Source organism: Bacillus rossius, chromosome 10 (genome assembly GCF_032445375.1).
Source record: "Bacillus rossius redtenbacheri isolate Brsri chromosome 10, Brsri_v3, whole genome shotgun sequence".
Classification (NCBI taxonomy): domain Eukaryota; kingdom Metazoa; phylum Arthropoda; class Insecta; order Phasmatodea; family Bacillidae; genus Bacillus; species Bacillus rossius.
The window spans coordinates 4,252,038-4,276,936 of NC_086337.1; the positions used below are offsets into that span (position 1 = coordinate 4,252,038).

At 39.7% G+C, this 24,899-nt stretch overlaps 1 protein-coding gene across 1 annotated transcript in view; it reads right to left on the reverse strand.

Annotated features, from left to right (window-relative positions):
- LOC134535727 (gem-associated protein 5-like) overlaps positions 1-24,899 on the reverse strand; it is a 212,626-nt gene that overhangs the window by 132,747 nt on the left and 54,980 nt on the right. The window contains exon 6 of the mRNA XM_063374945.1: positions 15,377-15,554. Coding sequence (XP_063231015.1) covers positions 15,377-15,554 — 178 coding nt within the window. The remainder of the gene's footprint in view (positions 1-15,376; positions 15,555-24,899) is intronic.

The window sequence follows — 24,899 nt, forward strand, 5'->3', positions numbered from 1 at the left end:
AAACAGTTTCTGGCTAAGCACTGTCACAGGAAGGAGAACTCAGGCAATTATGATTACATATGATGAGTCTTAAAAAAATTACTTTGATACTAAACAAATTAAGTCTTGAGTCCACTTTAGATCTAAAGTACTGCTGTAAACAAAAGTAGTGATGTGCTGCTGTAAACAAACGTAGTGATGTGCTGCTGTAAAACTGAGTACTGAAGTGACACTGTAAACTGAAGTACTGATATCACCTGAAATACAGCTATGAACTGAAGTACAGCTGTAAATTTAAATACTGCTTTGAATTGAAGTAATCCCGTAAACTTAAGTACTGCTGCAAAATAAAGTAGTGCTTAAAAATTAAGTACTGATGTAACCTGAAGTACTGGTGTAACCTGAAGTAATGATGTAACCTGAAGTAATGATGTAACCTGAAGTAATGATGTAACCTGAAGTAATGATGTAACCTGAAGTAATGATGTAACCTGAAGTAATGATGTAACCTGAAATAATGATGTAACCTGAAATAATGATGTAACCTGAAGTAATGATGTAACATGAAGTGCTGATGTAACCTGTAGTAATGATGTAACCTGAAGTAATGATGTAACCTGAATTAATGATGTAACCTGAAGTGCTCCTATAAACTGAAGTATGGCTGTACACTGAAGTAAAACACACAGACACTTGAAAACAAAACCCACACATGTTAAGTGTAATATTACAGTAAAAGAAAAGATGAATACAAAAAAAACCATGACCTACAACTAGAATGACAAAATAACATATAACAAAAAAAAATCAACACATTTTCATGCAATGTCTAATATTACAAATAATGATATTACAGAACAACAAAAACAATACAATGTTAACAAAACAAGAACTAGGGAATAATATATAATGTAAAAATATACACGCATTACCTAGCTCCAGCTATTAAAGTCCCGAAGATCATACAGTAGCTGGAGATTTGGCTAATCTATTAAAGTTAGTAATTAATATACACAACATGTCATTTTATTTACGCACTGTACAAAGTGAAGACTGTAGTTGACTGTTAAACTGCTGTGCTCTTGAGCCAGTGTTGTCGAGAAGGTATTTTCAGTTTAGTTTGGAATTGTAATAGTTTCTAACAAAAAAAGAATCTCAATAATTTCTACGAACAGACAACAAAACTCATTTAGAACTAGGAAAGTTTTTGGTTGGGTATTATTTTAAGTAATTTGTTTTGGATATTTTCAATTTTGTCACCGTCAGTTTTATTAATGTAATTCCAAATCACGTAACCATAGTCTAATTTGGATTTTACTAATGCTATAAGTTATACAGTGTGAGAATGAAATCAAAATTACTGGCATAAATATTGCTAAATATTGAAAGAAAGAAAACAATTAGATATTAGATTAGGGTCACTGGAAGCAGTTCCATTCAAAATAATAGATAATTGTTGATGATAAGCATCTTCAATAATTTTTACATAAAGCCTTTTGATCCAGTTAATTGTATTACGGTAATTGGAAAAATATGTGTAGATCTGGGGGCTGTTATTTCTGTTAAGGGCTTATGGAAGTTTTTATTTTATTTCAAAGCTTGTATTAGATCCTTGGAAAACAAATGGGGCTATTTAGAGACTGTTTTTGAATATATTGGAATATTAGCATTAATTTTATCAAATATGGAATTAAATAAGTGATCAACAAGGACATTAACAACATAAGTCATAAAAAAATTCTGCCCAGTCATTTTCCTTAATGGAATTGTATGTACCTAGATAATCACCATATTTATAGTTTGATAGGTAGAGATGAAGTTGTTCATTAACTGAATATCCATTGTAATTTTCATATTTAGGGCAGGATTTAGTAAATTTTTTTTCACAATATTTTCAAGTGATTTTGTTACTTCATAATGAAGTATATTTGTAAAGCAAAGATCTAACAAATTATTGAAGAACTCATTATTACACTGAAGAAGATCCACAGCAGTAGAAAAATTAAGCAAGGATTGTGCCTTACATTTGATGTAAGATTGTGAAAAGTATGTTAAAAGTATGTTTAATTGTCCAATCAACAACAGGCACATTGAACTATCCAAGTATTATCAAATTATCTCGGTAGTAAGTGAGGTTATATTCTAATCCTTCAAGATACATTGCTTATGTATTAGTAGTAGTTTGAGGAAGGCTTCAATTCCAAGATGATATTAAATTTGAATTTGATGGACTAATGGGAATTTGTTTTTTATTAAGAGCTATCAAAACACCACCACCTCTGAACCGCTCTGTAAGTGTGGAGTTTCTGTCATACCTAAATATGATATAATGGTCCGTGAAATAGTAAGAATTTATGCTGCAATTATTAAACCACTAGCTGCAGACCCGGCTTCGCACGGCTATACTAATGGAAAAAAATTAAGCCACATCTCCCATTTACAGTAAAGGTAAATAAAAAAAAAATTCAGTGAAAATTTATTACAATGCTGTATAATGTACCGGAGAGAAAATGAATAGCACCGATGGTTTCCCGACTCGTGCACGCAACATAAAACTGATGTACCCGTACTTCGCTACGGCAGTCTACAGGCAGATCACTCTTGCGCCGCTCATTATACATGCCCCTCCTTGTGGGTACGCCACTGCCGCGCGATGCCCGTTGCCATGGAGACGCAGAAGGCATGAACAATGCAAAATCCTGTTCTCATGCAAAGTACCTACTGTTGCCTGGTTTTAACCACCCATGGGATCTAATTTTTGGAAAATGTCATCCTGCATAACATAATGAACATTACTGTGAAGTTTCAAGTCTGTAAAATATATATACTTGAAAAAAAGGGCAATTTTTGATATTTAAAGTACCCGCAAAATTTCAACATGATGAGGACTTCTCTAACAATGAAATAGTCGTTAACTTCTAGCACCTGCGGCATCGTCAACACACACTTCGTACGTGTACTGCATGTTGTATCTAACCCCCTCCAACGCATTTGATTCTAAATTGGACTTTTAGTAAGGATCCCTATTGTTATTGATAATATAATATAGCCTATAGCCTTCCTCGATAAATGTACTATCCAACACTGAAAGAATTTTTCAAATCGAACCAGTGGTTCCTGAGATTAGCGCGTTCAAACAAACTCTTCAGCTTTATAATATTAGTATAGATGTTTCTGTTAGACAGACATTCAGTGAAGACTAAATTATCAAAAAATTCTGTAGATTTAGTTCGCAAACCTCTGACATTTTGGTAATATTGTCGCGGTTCAAAATTTTGCAGGGTTTTTGAAATCAATATAGTTTACTTTACTGCTGGGACTCTGGGCTGGCTGCTGTGTGGCGTGGCCAAGCAACTGGGGCACGGGGCTAGCGCGGCGCTGCTGGCTTGCTTGCAGCCACTGGGGCGTGCTGTCGCAACAGGCAGGGGCGGCCTGCTCAGTCCTGGTTAGTTGTTTGTTATGGCAGGCGCGGCAGTGCGCGAGACTTCAAGCACAAGGGTTTGCCATCTCGAGGCTCACTCAGGCGGAGGCTATGCTGCTCCCCTGAGGTGACGAGTAGTCATCTTCAAGCCCACTCTGTCGGAGGCTATGCCTCTAGTCAGTGGTCACGAGTCGTTAGAGTCATAGTTTGGAAATGTAATGTTCGTTCGGGTTGTCAAGGGCAGGAGAGGCTCCTATGTTAGTTTAAAAGTAAGGGATCAAGACATGTTCTGCTTATTTGAAAATGTGAATATTGAATTATCTTTTCTTAATTTTAATAATAAATTATGGTTTATTGATGCTATGAAGTTAACACATTAGGAAGAATTAGGGAAGAGTTGGGTGAGGCTCTCTCTCTCTTTTAAGGTCGTTCGTTCAGTAGTTAAGTACTGACGAGATTATTGTCGTATTTTAATCACGATCTGTAAATGTTCTTTGAGACTGATTTTGTTTCTCTAAGTTTAAAACTAAAACGTAAAGTAATTTTCATTTAGTGCCTATTAAGTTATTTTTAAAAATTCTCCTTTAATTCATCTCTCACCAGACATCCTGTACGGGATGACCAACCTATTCGCTTCAATCCTAGGTACATTTAAGTATTTTATTAAGTTAAGAGGAATTGTGACTAATGCCTTTCGCAAATTATAAGTTGATGCCAAGAGAGTATGTTCTCTGAGTTACTGTTTTACCCCCAATGAAGATAAAGAAACCTCGTTATAGTTTTCGATGGATTTAATTAGACATTTGATTTCTTAGATTTAAATTTGATTGAATATATAGTGAACTAAATTTTTTTTTATTGTAAACCCGTGTGACAATATATTACCCGCTCAATGGGATTAGGCATATGGGTTAATCTTGCGGGGCGCATTCAGAACACATTATGTAATGATGCCATATAGTTATCAACCTATGAACTTAAGTAACCGTAAGTACTGCTATGAATTGATGTACTGCTGTAAAAAAATGTATTACGTGAAACTGAAGTACTGCTGTCATAGGTGGAACTACTGTAAACTGAAGTACTGCTATGAACTGTACACAGTAGGGTAGGGGTGAGCCGATCACCACATTTGCCGATCATGCCGATGCCAGAAATGTGGTACCGATCAAGCCGATTTTTTTGACCGATTAGTGCTTTTTTAAGTTGGTTGTAAAATATGCTCCGAATTACTTTGTAACCCTTCTCTACCTATTACCCTTACAGCAGGGAGAACCTGGCCTAACAATTGGCCCAAGGATACTAAATCAAAGGCAAAGAAAAGGTTACGTTAAACAAAACAAAGAGCAGAACTCAGTGGACTAAATATATTTTAATTATTTTGCAAACAACTTAGTATATGCGCATCTCAACAGCGCTCAAAAGCAAACAAACTTTACTACAACAATCAAAGTGAACTTAAAATCTCAAAATTCAGGTACAAGACAAAGACATTAGTAGAGGGGGGTAAAGTTTTCTTTTATAGTGTGGGTTCACAGGCTTCACCACAAGTTCACCACAAATGCGTGAACTCTTACTCCTATTTCATACCCTATATACAATCACAATTTATTTTAAAATACTGTTCATTTCCATTTATCCTACCCCGAGAGCTCTCCTATAGCAAATCCCGACATTCAAAAAAAATATATATAAATTAAATATAGAAATGTACCCACAGTATGCCTATATAGTTCTATAAAATTTAATATAAAACAGAACCAACAATATAAATATATAGTTAAATAAAAAAATTATAAAAATTCACTAAAACATTTAAATAATAATTTATATTTCACAGAAATTTATCTACACTTACAACTCATAAAGCTTCATACCACTCAAAATATCAACAAAATTAATGTATATTTCTATGAAAAATTTATATATAATATCACTGATTAAGCATGGCAGGTTTTTCTCCAACCTACGGTGGCGGGCTGCATGCAAACAATAAAATGCCTAAAATATTTCCCACAAAACTTAAATCACCAAAAAAAGGTCTAGAAAATAGCTAAGAAATTATGTACGATTTATATCACAAAGTCACGCGGTTTCCCCTTTTTCAAAACCCTTAGTCATAACCCTTTTTAATATCTCGATAATACTTTCTGGCTCTTCACCAACCACAGGGACTCAAAAAAAGTTTTCCAAGACTCACCCCTTCAGTTGCCATCGGGAACAGGACGACGCACAGCATAAATAATTTAAAAAGGCCATTTAAAAGAAAAGATCACTACACCACCATTAACTGGACAGCTGGGACGCCGACTGCAACCACCGACTCTCCAACCAGCTGCATTCCATACGACGAACCATTAAACTTCGTGGAATTTCCTTCGCTCAGCTACTGACCAAACTTCATTTCTCCCCAAATTTCAATCCCAAAAAAAAATTAATTCGTCGAGACGATCTGTTCTTTTCCTCCGCAATAAACAGGAAAAATCAAATCGTAGACCAAATTTAAGTTCATAACATGTTGTCCTCCTCCTGTGCCAGCTGCTCAAGTTGACTCGGAAAACTAGTCTCACACCTTCTCGCTCATTCCACAACCCACTATGTCGTGTCGAACTCCCAAAAAAAAATTACATAAAAAATTTCATAATTTCTTAAAATAATAAATTTCTCGCACGCACCGATGCTTACTCGTCTTTAGAAAAGAAAATACCACAATTATCTTGTTACAAAAATTTAACCACAGCTCATTCGTAGCTTCTTTTCTTCTCCTCGTAACTAGCCCGGGTCTATAGTGATATTTTCCTCGGCGATCGAGGCCTCAACTGGGGGTTAACTCCATTCCATTTCCCCGCACGAGCCTCGCGTCGTGTTGTCCAGCATAACAGCGCCGCAATCTCTCTTCTCCCGTCGTCCACGATTGACACGTAAATCAAGTTAAGTCACAATCATTTCTTGAAGCCGTGAAGTGCATTATTCACCGGAGATACCTATCATAGACCCACTCTGACCGTCTGCTTCCACAGCTAACTCACTAGACACCTCTGTCCAGCGCAGAGCTCGACTCTCTCGCTTACCGCGCATGCGCGGTAGCTAATTCCAACAGTCACCGCCCGCAGCGCTACACGGATTAGCCCGTAGCTAGCGTACAACTCTCGACCCAAAACACTAATAGGTGGCGCGATAAGTCACACCTTCCGACAACGCGCGGACACGATCAAAACAAAAAAATTTATTTGTGACGCAGTCACAGGCGTCACAGCCACCCCTCCTAAACCGCCCCCCCCGGCGGGACAAAAAGAGGAGGAAAACACAACATATGATCACCTTCAACAACCAGAAGAAAACTCAAACACCAGGAGAGAACAACTGCTGGGACATCAGAAGGAAAACCCTACCCTAACAACAAACACAAAAGCAAGAATCCAAAACATTGTCAAACACCAGTTACTGAGAAGAGACAAACTTCTTCACTGCAGAAACATGTGCCTTCTTAATAACGAACCCCTTATCAGGATCTCCCAAGCTCACAGTGACTGGCGTAAGGAAAGAAAGCACGCGGTAAGGACCATCATATGCAGGGCTCAACTTACTGCTAATAAAATCAACCTTTTTACTTAACACGACCTTCCTGCATACCACTAAATCGCCTTTCTTGATTTCTGACTCTATCCTTTCTTTGTTATACTTCTTCGCCATCACAGCGCGCGCCTTCTCTAGAGCCTGATCCGTTTCCATCCAGATCTCTTCCAACTCCTTTCCCGAACTTTCCAAACACTCTGGGGGAATTCCCCAGATACTCAACAAGGGGTGTGGCAACTGCCGCCCAAACATCACCAAACTGGGTGATTTACTCGTAGCACTATGTATTACAGAGTTCAGGGCAACATTAAGAGAAGACAACTCTGAATCCCAGGCTCTTTGATTTCTATGGTGGAAAATGGTCAGCGCCACCTTCACCGTCTTGTTCACCCTCTCTACCAGGTTTGGACAAGGATAGTAGGGGCTTGTGTGCACCTGCTTTATCCCCCATCGGAAACACATATTTCTCATAGTTGAAGAGGTGAAGTATGTAGCATTATCTGAAACGAGGATCTCCGGACTCCCAAAAATTTTCCATACCTCATTTTCCAACTTAGTACTGACCGAAATGGCCTTCATGTCTCTTAATGCTAACAGGATCACGAACCGAGAAAAAGCATCCACCAGAATAAGTATGCAGTTCATCCCTTTGCTAGACCTAGGAAGGGGACCAAATATGTCGATAAACACCCGTTCCCAAACTCTTCGAGGGGTTTGCACGGAGTACTGCCCTACCTTGCTATTTAGCGGTTGTTTAGCTAACTGGCAGTGTTTACATTCCTTCACATACTTCCTCACCTCCTCGTGCATATCGTCCCAGAAAAACTCTTGCCTAATCTTGCTCTCAGTCTTTTTAATTCCCATGTGCGCTCCTACCACGGAATCATGAAAATAACGAAGAAGCATTTCCCTAATAGCCCTAGGTGCCCATACACTCTTCTTCCCCTTCCTATTCACATGGTGGATGACGTCTCTCTGTAAAATGTAATCATTTGTTTCTCCCTTCTCTATTTTTGATCTCAACTCTCGGCCTTCATCATCCTCCTGTTGCCATCTAGCTATATCCACAAAGGACTGGGGAATAGTATGGATTGCCAAGCACCTACCCTCTTCTTGCTTCTGCTGTTCCTTTTCCCAGACTGCACAGGCTTTCTCTACTTCTCCTTCCTCTTCCCCCTTTGTCTCAACTTTGAACTCCCCTGGATCATACATCCGTGAAATTGCATCGGCTACCCCGTTGTTACTACCCTTGACGTGTGCGATCTTAAACCGGAACCTGGATAACCGCATAATCCAGCGCCCAACTTTACCCAGCTGTCTGGGGTGTGAGAATAACCAGGTAAGCGCTTGATTATCTGTAAGCAAGTGAAACTCTGTATGTTCGAAATAGTTTGAAAAACGTTCCATTCCGAAAATGCACGCGAGAGCTTCTTTTTCATAGCTACTATACATCTGTTCGCACCTGTTCAACGCTCTTCCAGCATAGGCAACTGGTCTTAAATTTCCATTCTCTCCTTGCAACAATACCGCCCCTAATGCTAAGCTACTAGCGTCTACTTGAAGCGTGAACGTCTGCTCGAAATCAGGCAGTCTGAGAACAGGAGGATGCGAAATAGCGTACTTCAAATCCTCAAAAGCCTTTTGCTGTTCACTACCCCACACGAAATCAACATCTTTTTTCTTTAATGAGTTTAAGGGAGCACATCGTTCCGCATAGTTTGAAATAAATTTCGAAAAATATCCTAGCATTCCCACAAAACGCATCACCCCTTTCACATTCTTGGGAACAGGAAAATTTATGATCGGCCCTATCTTTTCCGGATCCATCACCAGGTTACCACCTGTCACGAGAAAGCCCAGGAACCTCACCTGTTGTTTGGCCCAAACCACCTTCTCGGGGTTGACTGTAAATCCGGCAAACCGTAACTTCTTCAATACCTTCTCTACATGGACCAAATGCTGTTCAAAGGTCTCCGAAAATACCAAAATATTGTCTAGAAAAGATACAAGAAAGTCAAACTGGTACTCCTCTAGCAAGGAATGCAGAATTCTCGAGAGGCACTGTACCCCGAAATTTACGCCAAAAGGCACCCTTTCCCATTCATAGTGTCCCCATGGAGTGACGAATCCTGTATACTTACAGCTTGCTTTATCCAAAACACATTGATGGAAGGCAGAGTTTAAATCGAAAACCGTAAAGTATCTCCCTTTACTGAGATACTGGAATAGAACTTCGATGTTGGGCAATGGGAACGGGTCTACCTTAATCTTTCGATTCAGGAGCCGGTAGTCGAGGATGAGTCTGTACTTTCCAGGCTCTTTCTTCTTGACCAAGAAGGCAGGCGATGCATACGGAGATAAAGTTCGTTTGATGATTTTCTGTTCTTCCAAATCACGGATTATTTCTTTAAAAGCCAACAACTTTGGAGGAGAACACTGGTATGGTTTGCATTTCACGGGTTCTTCGTCGCTGACTTTAATTTGGTATGGTAGCAATTCACACTTTCCTAACCTTGAAGTTAGAACATCAGGGAAAGCCTCAATAACTCTCTGGATTTGCTGTTCTTGTTTCTGGCTCAACCTTCCCTCCTCGACCTGTATTCGAGAACAATTTTCTTTCTTGGACCTCTTCTCCACGACCTCTATAACGAAATCCTTATCAAAATCAAATGTGAGCTGGTGGTTGCCGCAGTTGAGAATCGCTCGAGTCTCTTCAAGAAAATCTAGTCCCAAGATCACCTCACTAATCAGTTCAGGGAGAATCCAAAACCTCCGTGTCCAAGAGAATTTCGCGATTTTAAAATGCATTAAAAAGAAAACTTTGACTTGATAACTTTCCCCATTTGCAACCTGCAACTCGAACCCCTTTCCCACTTGCACCCGGGTCTTCAATTCCGGCATCATCCCCACAAGTTTGCTGACAAAATGTTGGCTGACAAAGCTGGCACTAGCCCCTGTGTCTACCATAGCTTGGAACTTATTCTCACCCACTTGAATATCTACCCAAAAACTTCTATACCTTTTCCCCCCAGACTTGGCTTTAATTACGGCGACTTGTCCTCCATTTTCCTTCTCCGAAGTTTTCTCTGCTTTACTTGGCTCCCTTACATTTCGATTTTGCCACCCCTTTACTACTTGCCCCTCTTGTCCACCCCGAAAGTCTCTCTTCACCTCTCCGTCCCTTCTCATCCTCTCATCAGCAGACTTAATCCGACAATCCCTAACCAGATGCCCCATTTTTCCACAATGAAAACAGCTCTTAGTTTCACGTTTACGATTCCAACAGTCCCTCGAAGAATGCCCCAGTTTATAGCAATTACTACAAATTTCCCTTTTTGGATACCCAGCAACACTTTCCTGAGCACTCCTAACATCTCTTGTGGATGGAACCCTTCCCTCATTCATTCCACCAGTTTGCTCACCATAGACCCTACACGTATACACCAGGTTGTCGACTTGTATGGCCCAGGATCCCAATTCCTCATCATTTCTTGGGCGATTGAGGAAAGCACACTGTGGCCGCACCCCTGGATCCATATTATCTATAACCCACGCGATGAGATCCTCAGTACTCCTACTCACCCCCAAGGCTGTAGCATTTTCTTTAAGAGATTGGATGTACTCAACCATGCGCTCCCCCTTGCGTTGAAAGCGACGGATGCAACGATTGATGAGATCTTCTTTTTCTCTTACAGGACACATCACCCTCCATAACCTACTCTTCACCTCATTCCAAGACTCTCTCTTCTCAACCCCTTCTAGCATCAACTCCAGTACTAAACCAGAACATTTGGATAATAGACCTTGAAGCAGATCTACGTCCGACTCCCATAATAGACTGCGCTTCACCTTATCGACCTCTATGATGAACTGCAAAATGGTGGTTGGCTCGTAACTATGCAAGGAAGGAATATTTTTCATGGATGATAATGCTAACGCCAAATTTGCGTCCCCTCTCATGGACCTGCCACCCCTGTCTCCTTCATCCTGCTCCCCCTTATTTCCCTTTAAATAATTAACAAACTTTTTCCTCAGTGAATCCATATCTTCTGACTCATCTACATCAAAACCCGCAGCTGTCAAATTTACCTTAAGCTCAGCCTTGCTTAACTTCTGAATCCACGCAGTAGGCATGGCGAGAGCTATGAATACCCACAACCGTAGGTCACAGAAATACCCAAAACGTTCACCACTAAGACTACTGCTCTTGAGCAGAGTGGCGCAGCCTGTAACCCTTCTCTACCTATTACCCTTACAGCAGGGTGAACCTGGCCTAACAATTGGCCCAAGGATACTAAATCAAAGGCAAAGAAAAGGTTACGTTAAACAAAACAAAGAGCAGAACTCAGTGGACTAAATATATTTTAATTATTTTGCAAACAACTTAGTATATGCGCATCTCAACAGCGCTCAAAAGCAAACAAACTTTACTACAACAATCAAAGTGAACTTAAAATCTCAAAATTCAGGTACAAGACAAAGACATTAGTAGAGGGGGGTAAAGTTTTCTTTTATAGTGTGGGTTCACAGGCTTCACCACAAGTTCACCACAAATGCGTGAACTCTTACTCCTATTTCATACCCTATATACAATCACAATTTATTTTAAAATACTGTTCATTTCCATTTATCCTACCCCGAGAGCTCTCCTATAGCAAATCCCGACATTCAAAAAAAATATATATAAATTAAATATAGAAATGTACCCACAGTATGCCTATATAGTTCTATAAAATTTAATATAAAACAGAACCAACAATATAAATATATAGTTAAATAAAAAAATTATAAAAATTCACTAAAACATTTAAATAATAATTTATATTTCACAGAAATTTATCTACACTTACAACTCATAAAGCTTCATACCACTCAAAATATCAACAAAATTAATGTATATTTCTATGAAAAATTTATATATAATATCACTGATTAAGCATGGCAGGTTTTTCTCCAACCTACGGTGGCGGGCTGCATGCAAACAATAAAATGCCTAAAATATTTCCCACAAAACTTAAATCACCAAAAAAAGGTCTAGAAAATAGCTAAGAAATTATGTACGATTTATATCACAAAGTCACGCGGTTTCCCCTTTTTCAAAACCCTTAGTCATAACCCTTTTTAATATCTCGATAATACTTTCTGGCTCTTCACCAACCACAGGGACTCAAAAAAAGTTTTCCAAGACTCACCCCTTCAGTTGCCATCGGGAACAGGACGACGCACAGCATAAATAATTTAAAAAGGCCATTTAAAAGAAAAGATCACTACACCACCATTAACTGGACAGCTGGGACGCCGACTGCAACCACCGACTCTCCAACCAGCTGCATTCCATACGACGAACCATTAAACTTCGTGGAATTTCCTTCGCTCAGCTACTGACCAAACTTCATTTCTCCCCAAATTTCAATCCCAAAAAAAAATTAATTCGTCGAGACGATCTGTTCTTTTCCTCCGCAATAAACAGGAAAAATCAAATCGTAGACCAAATTTAAGTTCATAACATGTTGTCCTCCTCCTGTGCCAGCTGCTCAAGTTGACTCGGAAAACTAGTCTCACACCTTCTCGCTCATTCCACAACCCACTATGTCGTGTCGAACTCCCAAAAAAAAAATTACATAAAAAATTTCATAATTTCTTAAAATAATAAATTTCTCGCACGCACCGATGCTTACTCGTCTTTAGAAAAGAAAATACCACAATTATCTTGTTACAAAAATTTAACCACAGCTCATTCGTAGCTTCTTTTCTTCTCCTCGTAACTAGCCCGGGTCTATAGTGATACCGTATTTACTCGTGTATAGCGCGCCCTCGTGTATAGCGTGCACCACGATTTTTGCAACAAATTCCAAAGAAAATTTTTTTTTTTCCCGTAAATAAATTGTACTAACATTTTGTGGTACCTGTTAAGTAATTACGTATGAAACAAATGATAATTTAAATTGATGTGTGGTGATGCGTCAGGAAAATACTTAAACTCTGCTGTGTAGACGGAAGATAATGAAGCGCTGTATCGTCACAACTGGTACGTGGGCGGGAGGAAGGGAGGGAGGCAGGCAGGAATGTGACACGGAGGACTAGATGACTCACCGGCAGCAGCTGCGACGAAGCGATGGAAGTGGGAGGGGGACAGGTGTCAACATTCTCTCTCTCTCTCTCTCTTTTATTTTACTAGCTGTAGAGGGGGAGGTCTAAAAATAAACAAGAGACCTGCGAGCTTGCGCGCGCACGTGTGTGTGTGTGTGTGTGTGTGTGTGTGTGTGTGAAAGAGAGGCCTTGTTGCTTGTGCGTATGTGTGGGTGCTGGCCAGAAACGTCACCCGTCACCCGGCAGTTAACGACTTCCACTCCTCCCCGCCTCACCCCCTCACTTTTTTTTTCCGTGTATAGCGCGCATCCTTATTTTTTTCCTTTACTTGAGGGGAAAAAAGGGCGCGCTATACACGAGTATATACGGTATTTTCCTCGGCGATCGAGGCCTCAACTGGGGGTTAACTCCATTCCATTTCCCCGCACGAGCCTCGCGTCGTGTTGTCCAGCATAACAGCGCCGCAATCTCTCTTCTCCCGTCGTCCACGATTGACACGTAAATCAAGTTAAGTCACAATCATTTCTTGAAGCCGTGAAGTGCTTTATTCACCGGAGATACCTATCATAGACCCACTCTGACCGTCTGCTTCCACAGCTAACTCACTAGACACCTCTGTCCAGCGCAGAGCTCGACTCTCTCGCTTACCGCGCATGCGCGGTAGCTAATTCCAACAGTCACCGCCCGCAGCGCTACACGGATTAGCCCGTAGCTAGCGTACAACTCTCGACCCAAAACACTAATAGGTGGCGCGATAAGTCACACCTTCCGACAACGCGCGGACACGATCAAAACAAAAAAATTTATTTGTGACGCCGTCACAGGCGTCACAACTTAAGTTAAATAATTTTACTTTAAACTACTCATTACTGAATACCCTAAACAAATAGGTTACATATATTTATATGACAAAATTTTGATTTAGACACTGATTTTTAGTTGTTCCCATAAACTAATCTGGAAATCTATTAACCCCTTTAACAAAGTCTATAACACACTGTTGACCAACTAAAAAATCATCGTCACACAATTCGAAAATGAATGTGCTCCAAATTACTTAAGTTAAATAATTTTACTTGAAACTACTCATTACTGAATACCCTAAACAAATAGGTTACATATATTTATATGACAAACTTTTGATTTAGACACTGATTATTAGTTGTTCCCATAAACTAATCTGGAAATCTATTAATCCCTTTAACAAAATCTATAACACACTGTTAACCAACTAATCATCATCGTCACACCATTCGAAAATGAATTTTTGTTTACATTTTTCCGCTTTTTGGCGCGATTTAAAATGCTTTCTGCTTGATATTAAGACGCTGGTTCCAACTATATGCCAGCGCCCCCGGCTGACGTGGTATGGCCACTCACGTAAGGCTGTTCCAAACACCGCCACCGTTCGCCCAATCATCTGCGTGCTTTTGTATTTATCGGGTGTCGCTGTTCCAAGGTGACGTCAGTGCCCCGAGCGGTGTACGTAGGCCTTAAAACTTCGCCTGTTTGTCTTATCTATCCAAACATTATGCCGGGAAGGAAAATAAACGCCGTAGTTTTACGTATTTTTACAGTATATTTTTGAGTTTAACATTATAACGTGAGCGTGTGTAAGCTTTTGTTTGCTTTAGTGCATTTATGACTAATGTTCAGTGGCGGCCATGTTGCGGTGTTTGTTTATCAGTGACGAGACAGTATTTTACCCAGTTTTTAAATTTCGCTTAAAAACACTGCGATTTTGCGTTTTAATACTAAATTTCGTATAAAAACGCTGTGTTATGGCGATTTCGCGTTTATCGTCGTTTAATCGCGATCGCGAAAAGAACAGGCCCCTATGCATGACTTATTAAACGATTTGGTGTGCTTTTGTTTACTATTTTTTAACAAACGTACTTTTCATGAATATGTTTATTTTTTAAGAATAACTTTACTTAATTTTTTTTTCTGCAGAAAAGATTAAAACACGTAAGTAACGTAAGTGTTACTTTAAAACGTCAAGCAACAGTTCTGAAGCAAAAAATATGTCGGCGCTTTTGTGTTACGTAGAGATTTTTTTGTCTTCAGAAAGCGGTAATCGGCAAAAAGGATCGGCATGCATGAAGCCGATCATGCAAATGACCAAAATGACCAAAATCGGCCGATCTTAATAATCGGCAATCGGCATCGGCTCACCCCTACAGTAGGGTATAAACTTAAGTAATGCTGTAGAATAAATAACTGATATAACCTTCGTATTGCTATGCACTGGACTACTGAAATAACCTTTCTTGCCGGAGTGCAGGCAGCAAGCGGTAGTGTCGGCAGTACCTGCTGGGGTCCAGCGGAGAGGCTGCGATGCTGTACACTGCGCTGGAGAAGGTTGGTATCTTGGCGAGCAGCTTGCCCGAGTGCAGGCAGCACGCCACCAGGTTCCTGTCCTGGGAGGTGGTCCACACGAGTCGCGGCCACGTGCTCGGCTGATCTCCGCGCTGCTCGTCTCCATTCTCTGCGACACACGCACCGTTACACTGGAGGTCACTCGCTGGGGCTGACACTTCCCGCCAATATTGCTGTGTACTCTCATGATAACGAATTGCAATTTCAAAAATAAAAGTATGTATTTAGGTTGTATCAAGTTCTGATTTAAATTAGAAAATTAAAAAAAATGGATAAAGAAATACAAGTGTTTAATACAATATAGTGTTGTGTAAACAGTTCTCAATGGTTGTGAACAAAGTATTTTATTACGTTATTTTAAAACATCAAATAATTTTAATGTATAAAAATGTATAATTTTAATCTTAAATATATACATATAATTAAAATTTGTAAATTGATATATACATACAATATATACTTACATTTATACATATTACATCATTGATAGTCAAACATTAATATTATTATAATATTGTTCCTTTAACTTATAATAAACAATTTGATAAAAAATATTTCTTGTGTTTGAACTCTTATCATTGCTTCAGGAAAGTTTAGTTAACAAGCAAATTTTATAGCACTGTTTTTATATTTTTTTTATTTAATAAAAAATTAATAACAATAATTTCTTACTACTTGTGCAAGAACTTTATCCTTGCTTTAGCAAGGAGCAGTTCACAAGCTTTCTGAATATTTGTTATTAATTTTATTAGAATTTTTTGTGTATTTTGTATTATCAGTTTTTTTTTTTTAGTTATTAAAGCTTTAGAGTAAAAATAATATTTTCATTGCCTTTTCTCTCAATCAGGATTTTTTTTAGTCCAAAGATTGGAGTCCTTACATGATTTCCACTCTTAGAACTGGGGACTCTGTGGCTTTATTTATAAATAAAATTGATTTTGCATTGCATTTTTCAGTGAATTCTGAGATAATAATCCATCATAGTAAGATTATTTCTACATGTAACTGTTAATGTGCTGAGAATTTTGGTCAATTTAAACTAATTATAATAATGACGACACATGATTAAAATCCACTATCTTGTTACACATGAGAAATGGTAGCATGTTACAAGGATAACACAAATTTGATATTCTTTCCCCTTGAGACCTATCGAATCCTCCCTTCTCTTGCGAACACAAGTATACATCCTGCATGCTACATACCAACGTAGCTTTATAAACAGCATGAATACAGCCATCATACTCTGAAACAAAGTGAGTTGAGTATCGGAATACATAGGCCTCAAGCCTACATTTGTAGACATATGAAGCTCAGTTTCAAACATGCAAGTGTATGTTCTGAATCCAAAAAAGTATTAGATTTCAATTTTTCTAACTATTTCCTTTCATAACTATAACATTTACCATGTCAAGTATTGTCATGTAGAAGTTTAACTGTGTGTGTAGATAATGGCTGTGTGCTGAGGGACTCTTGGGTCCACGATGCCGTGAATTGCTTGAGACTGTTGTGGATAGCTCAGGCTCTCAGATATTATTGAGAGATGATTCATGATTGTGAAAGTACCTCGCGACCCCATCTCTAATTGGCAAAGCCAATAGTGGTTGTACTTGGTCCAAGCTATAGAGGTTAATCATACTTGTTGCATGGTTGATACATGTTTTTACCCCATACCCCTTCACACATCACAGACCTGCCGAAACTCAGGAGTTGTTATGAAAACCTGCACATTAGCTGCATTTTGTGCTAAAATTGTAACAATTTTTAGGTTTGGTTGGTTTCAAGCAAGGGGCTTCTTTGTTATATTGAGGGGTAGTATGATTAGTTGTAGTTTGTGGGTTGAATTTATGGATTTCGTGTAAATGAGTAGATTTGAGGTTATGTATTCATTTTTCTATCTACCATATTTTGTCTTTTAAATAATTAAATTAGCTATCAGAACTTTCAAAAATTTTTCTGCTAGCTACTTCTGTGTACTTAAACTTTTGTGTGAAAATGTAGCAATGCAGGCTTTGAAAATTTTTCAGCTGTATGCTCCTCTGTAAAACATTTGTGTGGGGAGGGAATTGTGTGGACTTTGAATATTTTTCAGCTAAATGCTTCTCTGTACTTAAACATTTGTGTCTTACCAGTTACCAGTTACCAGCTCTTCAAATATTTTTTTCAGCTTAAACGTTTTGATATTATCTGGAGTTTAAAAATTCAAAATTTTTGTGATTTTTATGTTAGTTTCACGCATGTTGCTGGTCCGTGTAGTGTACAATACAATGCATAGTGTAAAGTTCTGTAACACCAACAATGAAGTCTTCTTATATCTTGAATTTCAATGTGATTTTATATAACTCCATGGAGACAGTTCAATAATTGTTCCTAAATTCTATCACAGATAACGTGCATTAAAGTTTGAAGAGTGTATATTCAACATAATGTTGGTTTTGATATCTTGAATGAACAAATCCACAAACACAAACTAGTTTTGCCCCTTCAACTCTGGAACATAGTTCTCCAACATTTTATACTCAATAGTAGTGTATGACACCTGAGCGTCTATCAAATTGCAGATCGCTGCCACACATAACGGGGTAGTCAAATTTTGTTAATGACGAAACCACAAAATTTTAAATATCACTAGCACATGATGCAAAATACAAATAATGTTACTTAGTTGAGATAAAAAGTTTAATATACTGCATTTTGTTTTAGAGAAATATGGTGTGATGAACAAAATCCATAATTTTTCACAAAATATGATGAAATCATGATATTTGTGCTAAATTAACCTTTTCTGCAAAAAAAAAAAATAGGTTGAATCATTCTGAAACATGCATAACTGTTTACAATTCAAAGCTTTATACACTGTATGCCATCTTGACTATATTTTGTTTTCTGCAGCACCCATAGAGTAAATAATGGCGATAAACGCCATTACTTCAGCCACTTGTGGAAAAATTGCAGATGGCACTTGTTTGATGTTGTGTATCAATAATGGTGATGGACAGACTGTACTGGCAGGGGAGGATTGAGAGGTAGCGGAGAGAGGGGTGCGGTGAAGCGAGAGCGGTAGAGCTCTCGACGGGACAGTGTTCTTGTAGGCTCTGCGCGTGATTGTGCACGCAGAGATGTGGTGCCCAGTAAATATTACAGTGAGCAATGTTGTCTATCATTTCACAGCCCTGCATTATAGTAAGCTAGCAACATTTTGGTCCTCCGGGCCGGATCGGTACGACAAGTGAGTGTTTACCGGTTCCACGCACTATGAAAACACGACTAACAATAGAGTGGCGTAATTTATACAAATGTAACGAACAGTCAATGTGTTTGTGTAAGAGACTTGGTGTGGTTTGGAAGTTTCCCGTGTTACGTCATCGCAATCATTCCCGGTCGCGTCCGTGCATGTTCCTGGCGAGGCACGAGCCGTAAAACCGCAACTACGCGCGCATCTGAACTAGCGTTCATCCGCGACAAGCATTCCCAGCGTGCAAGAGACTTGGTGCGGTTTGGAAGCTTCCTGTGTTACGTCGTCGCAATCATTCCCGGTCGCGTCCGTGCATGTTCCTGGCGAGGCACGAGCCGTAAAACCGCAACTACGCGCGCATCTGAACTAGCGTTCATCCGCGACAAGCATTCCCAGCGTGCAAGAGACTTGGTGCGGTTTGGAAGCTTCCTGTGTTACGTCGTCGCAATCATTCCCGGTCGCGTCCGTGCATGTTCCCGGCGAGGCACGAGCCGTAAAACCGCAACTATGCACGCATCTGAACTAGCGTTCATCCGCGACAAGCATTCCCAGCGTGCAAGAGACTTGGTGCGGTTTGGAAGCTTCCTGTGTTACGTCGTCGCAATCATTGCCGGTCGCGTCCGCGCATGTTCCTGGCGAGGCACGAGCCGTAAAACCGCAACTACGCGCGCATCTGAACTAGCGTTCATCCGCGACAAGCATTCCCAGCGTGCAAGAGACTTGGTGCGGTTTGGAAGCTTCCTGTGTTACGTCGTCGCAATCATTCCCGGTCGCGTCCGTGCATGTTCCTGGCGAGGCACGAGCCGTAAAACCGCAACTACGCGCGCATCTGAACTAGCGTTCATCCGCGACAAGCATTCCCAGCGTGCAAGAGACTTGGTGCGGTTTGGAAGCTTCCTGTGTTACGTCGTCGCAATCATTCCCGGTCGCGTCCGTGCATGTTCCCGGCGAGGCACGAGCCGTAAAACCGCAACTATGCACGCATCTGAACTAGCGTTCATCCGCGACAAGCATTCCCAGCGTGCAAGAGACTTGGTGCGGTTTGGAAGCTTCCTGTGTTACGTCGTCGCAATCATTGCCGGTCGCGTCCGCGCATGTTCCTGGCGAGGCACGAGCCGTAAAACCGCAACTACGCGCGCATCTGAACTAGCGTTCATCCGCGACAAGCATTCCCAGCGTGCAAGAGACTTGGTGCGGTTTGGAAGCTTCCTGTGTTACGTCGTCGCAATCATTGCCGGTCGCGTCCGCGCATGTTCCTGGCGAGGCACGAGCCGTAAAACCGCAACTACGCGTGCATCTGAACTAGCGTTCATCCGCGACAAGCATTCCCAGCGTGCAAGAGACTTGGTGCGGTTTGGAAGCTTCCTGTGTTACGTCGTCGCAATCATTGCCGGTCGCGTCCGCGCATGTTCCTGGCGAAGCACGAGCCGTAAAACCGCAACTACGCGCGCATCTGAACTAGCCTTCATCCGCGACAAGTATTCCCAGCAATAGAGTGCAAAAGCCAGCAAACAAAGTCTAATTTGGACTACTACAGTGGTTCTTCAGGATCTACATTGAACAGAGACAGGTTAGTCAGACATCATGACAGGCCTCCCTTGTCCTTACTAATCCTTCTATTTATCCATTGTATATTGTATGTCGATTTTCGACCATGGATGAGGATCAGTGCAAATGACTTAAGAAACAACGCGCTGTGTACAAGGGTTCATTGACTCGTATGCAAACCTTTGCATCCAATTACAGTGAATCTCAGAACATTGGTGAGATTCCAAGTAGATTACAGGCACTTCCCGACTTATGGTCACGGTTTGACGATGTACAGTTAAAATTGGAATTGGATGATGAAGAAACTGACCATAGTGAACACAGAGCGGAATTTGAAGCTATGTTTTATCATGTTAAGGCCCACTTAGAAACATTTATGACACCCAGTTCAACAGATAAATCTAGCCATGGCAAACCAAATTATTTACATCTCCCTGCAGTCAATCTGCCTACATTTTCTGGTGATTTTGCAACATGGGTACAATTCAGGGACACATTCAAGGGTTTGATCGTTGGCAATAAATCTCTCCCAGAAGTACAGAAACTTCACTACTTGATTTCTTCATTGAAAGGTGAAGCACTTGAAATGGTGCAAAATTTGACTATTTCTGACGAAAACTTTCAAGTGGCGTGGCAGTTACTAAACCAGCATTAAAACAATCCCAAGCTTATTGTGGCCAAATATGTAACCGAACTGTTAACACCACCAAAGGTAACCAAGGAGTCAGGACCACCATTACGACAGCTTGTTAGCCACGTCAGGCGTAATCTAAATGCTATAACTAGTCTCAAGACTGACACACCACTTCATGAAACCCTGCCTATACTTATATTGCTTGATCATACAGATATCAATACAAGAAGGGAGTGGGAACACGAAACTGCATCTTGTGAATTTCCTTCCCTTGAGAGACTGTTGGGATTTCTGGAAAAGCGATGCCAGGCACTGGAACTTTTTCAGTCAAGTCAAAATGCAAGGTTCAATAATGCCTCCAGTGTCACTTCAAATGATGCCAAAATCAAGTTTGCTAGCACTTCTAGAAATACTAATATTTTTGTGGCAACTAACACTGATAATTGCCCATTCTGTAATCGGAATCATTCACTTTACAAATGTAGTTCATTCGCAGAAGCCAGTGTAGAAGAGAGATATGAATATGCAAGGCAGCACAGCTTATGCTTCAATTGTCTTAGACCATCTCATCATGAAGCAAAATGTTGGTCTGGCCATTGTGGAAAATGTACAAACAGGCACCACACACTGCTACATCGAGAAAATCAAGAAACACGCCAGATTCTTAACAATAAAATATCATACCCAGGAAACAGCACTGCATCAACACAAGAATCTGGCATTGGCAGTACAAATAGCCTAAGGGGCTCAAAAGCAAGTTATTGTAGCTTGAAAATCAGAAGTACCACTCATGTTTTACCATCAACAGCCATTGTTAAGGTATGCGACAGTTCAGGAAGCTGCACCTGTGCCGTGCCCTACTTGACTCAGCATCACAAAGCAACTTCACAACAGACTCATTAGCCAAGTTACTGAATCTACGACAGTCATACGACAGAATGCCTATAGAATGAATTGGTAATGTCCTGGCTCAAGCAACTCATAATGTAAACATTGAGCTTCATTCTAACACTAGCAACTTTAGGACAAATCTCAACTGTGCAATACTGCAAAAAATAACTGACAATGTTCCGGCAGTATCCATAGACACCCAAGGCTGGAACATTCCTCATGATGTTGTGCTAGCCGATGATAAGTTTGATCAGCCAGGAAGAATTGATCTTCTGATTGGAGCTGAGCTTTTCTGTCATTTGTTAAAGGGGGATAAAAGAACCAGGACAGGTTATTATCCAGTACTTCAAAACACAGAGCTAGGTTACATCCCATCTGGACGTGTTAAATCACATAACACAAAAGTTATGTCTTCACATCCTAAGTCTTTCCTTTCCAGACGTGACTTAATACTTGACAGGAGACTTCAAACGTTTTGGGAAACAGAAGAAGTTAATCAAGCACTAGGCTCAAAGGAAGAAATTCAGTGTGAGGAGCACTTCATAAACCACACCACTAGGGACTGCAATGGCAGGTACACAGTCAGATTACCAAGTTGTCAAGATGAACTTAAATTGGGCGACTCGCGTGATCATGCACTTAGAAGGTTGCAGCAATTGGAACATCGCTTACACAAGCAACCAGAGCTTCGTACTGAATACAGTAAATGTATGGAGTAGTATGAGATGTTAGGGCACATGTCAGAAATAAAGGATACGAGTAGAAATGAAAATATGGCATATTATCTTCCCCATCATGCAGTGGTAAAGGCATCAAGTTCAACAACAAAAACACGAGTAGTTTCCGATGCATCTGCAAAAACTACAACAGGTGTATCTCTCTCAATGATACACTTCTGGTTGGTGCAACCATACAGCAGGACTTGTATTCAATAATCGTGAGATTCAGAACACATGCAATAGCCTTTACAGCAGATATTGCAAAAATGTATGGACAGATCAACATTCATCCTCACCAGACTTCAGCGAATCTTATGGAGAAAATCTCCAGATGATCCAGTCAAGATCTATGAGCTTCAAACTGTAACTTATGGCACAGCTTCTGCGCCATTTTTGGCTACAAGGTGCCTGCAGCAGCTTGCTGCAGATGAATGTCACTAGTACCCTAAAGCAGCAGAAATATTAAAGAGGGATTTTTATGTAGATGATGCACTCTGTGGGGCTAACACAGTAGAAGAGGCACTTAGCATACAAGATCAACTGATCAAACTTCTTAACTCTGGTGGCTTTCCCTTACGAAAATTTTGTTCTAATCACACAGCTGTTCTAGAAGCAATTTCACCAGAGTATAGAGAAAAACAAACACTGCACTCATTTGAAACTTCAGATGAAGTAAGAACTCTTGGTCTATTGTGGCAACCAGTGACTGACACATTTCATGTAGCAACGAATACTATAGGACCAGCTATGAGGACACATGATCAGTTAAGTGGTACAACAAAGTGCATAATATCTTCAGCAGTTTCATCCATATTTGATCCTTTGGGACTGATTAGTCCAGTGGTCATTTGTTTAAAGATATTTCAAAAAAAAATTTGGTCCCTCCAGTTAGGTTGGGATGAAATCATTCCACCAGAATTTACATTGCAGTGGCAAAGGCTCTATACGAGACTAGCAGCTGTCAGGCACATTGAAGTCGATAGACACGTACTTGTCAGTGGTCTAAACTGTGATGTGCAAATCGTGGGTTCTCAGATGCCAGCGAACAAGCATATGGGGCCTGTCTGTACCTAAGATCTGTTTCCAGTTGTGGTAACGTGGCAGTTAAGTTACTGGTTTCCAAATCTTGGGTTGCTCCAGTTAAACACACAACTCTTCCTCGATTGGAATTATGTGGTGCAGTACTACTTGCAGACCGGATTCCACAATTGTCCTGTCCTGGTTAGACTCACCAGCTGCAAGATGGAAATCATTTGTTGCAAACAGAGTAGAACCTATTCAGGATTTAACCAATGGTAATGACTGGCAAGGATCCACGGTAACTGAAAAACACGGTTAAACCAATGTTAACTGATAACAAATTTTTATCCCGACTATCTAGACAACACTCAAAGTAACGCCCCAATTCAGACAAGGCGAGCTGTACTAGAAAATGTCCTCTGATAGCTCGTGCATATGCATGCCCGGAAAGAGCTTTATCGGACAAATTTTCTGCATATATTTCACAAAAAGCCTCCTTAAATCCACTACCATCCATGATAAATCCAATCGCTCCGAGGATACAGATTAAAATACAGATAGTATTTACCTTGCTATATAGATGCCAAAAGTTTCTTTTAAAGTAAATTTGTCACAATTCTCTTAAAGCAACTCAGCCTGCACGTGTATTTTTATGAACTATGTTGTTCACTGCTCTGTATCTCGAATATGTACTGGCTAACGGTTTGTACAGCCACTATGAAATAACAGGTCTGACCCTCCTAGCCCCTTCCCCACTTCTCTATGATATACCTTTTGATTGGCTAAAATGTTCCGTAGGTCACTCAGGTATATAAGTTATCTTAAAATAGCAATAAATAGGCATCTACGCATATAATTTAAAGAATATTCTACAACTTTCTGAAAATATGGTAGATGTCTTATTAAATATTAACTTTATTAACTTATTTGGTTGTTAATTATAGTAGTATATTTCAATTTACAATTTTTTTGATATCAATGTAACATGGAATCTTAGGTTTTTCGAGTATTTAAAGTGTAAATTTTAATAAATAGCTCAAAAATGTACATAATGATTAAAACAAAATTTCGGATTCAAGTTTTTTTCCTTTCTTTTCATTTTCTGAGAACATTTACTATAGTACTGTATATTTTTTTTTACACCATCAGAAAGTAAAGATTTCAACGAACAAAAAGCCCACAGACGTTTTTTAAAAAGCTGATATTTTGACGGGAGGATTTTCAATTTAAAATTAGGGTGTTTTTTTCGATATTAAGTCCAAATAAGGAGAAAAATATATTTAAATAAAAAAAATTAAAGCGTGTTTGGGACATAAAAAAATTAATTTTCACCTAATTTTGTGAAAAATAAATTTTTTTGTAAAAGATAAAAATAAAAAACCAAAATCTTGATTTTTTAAATTTTTC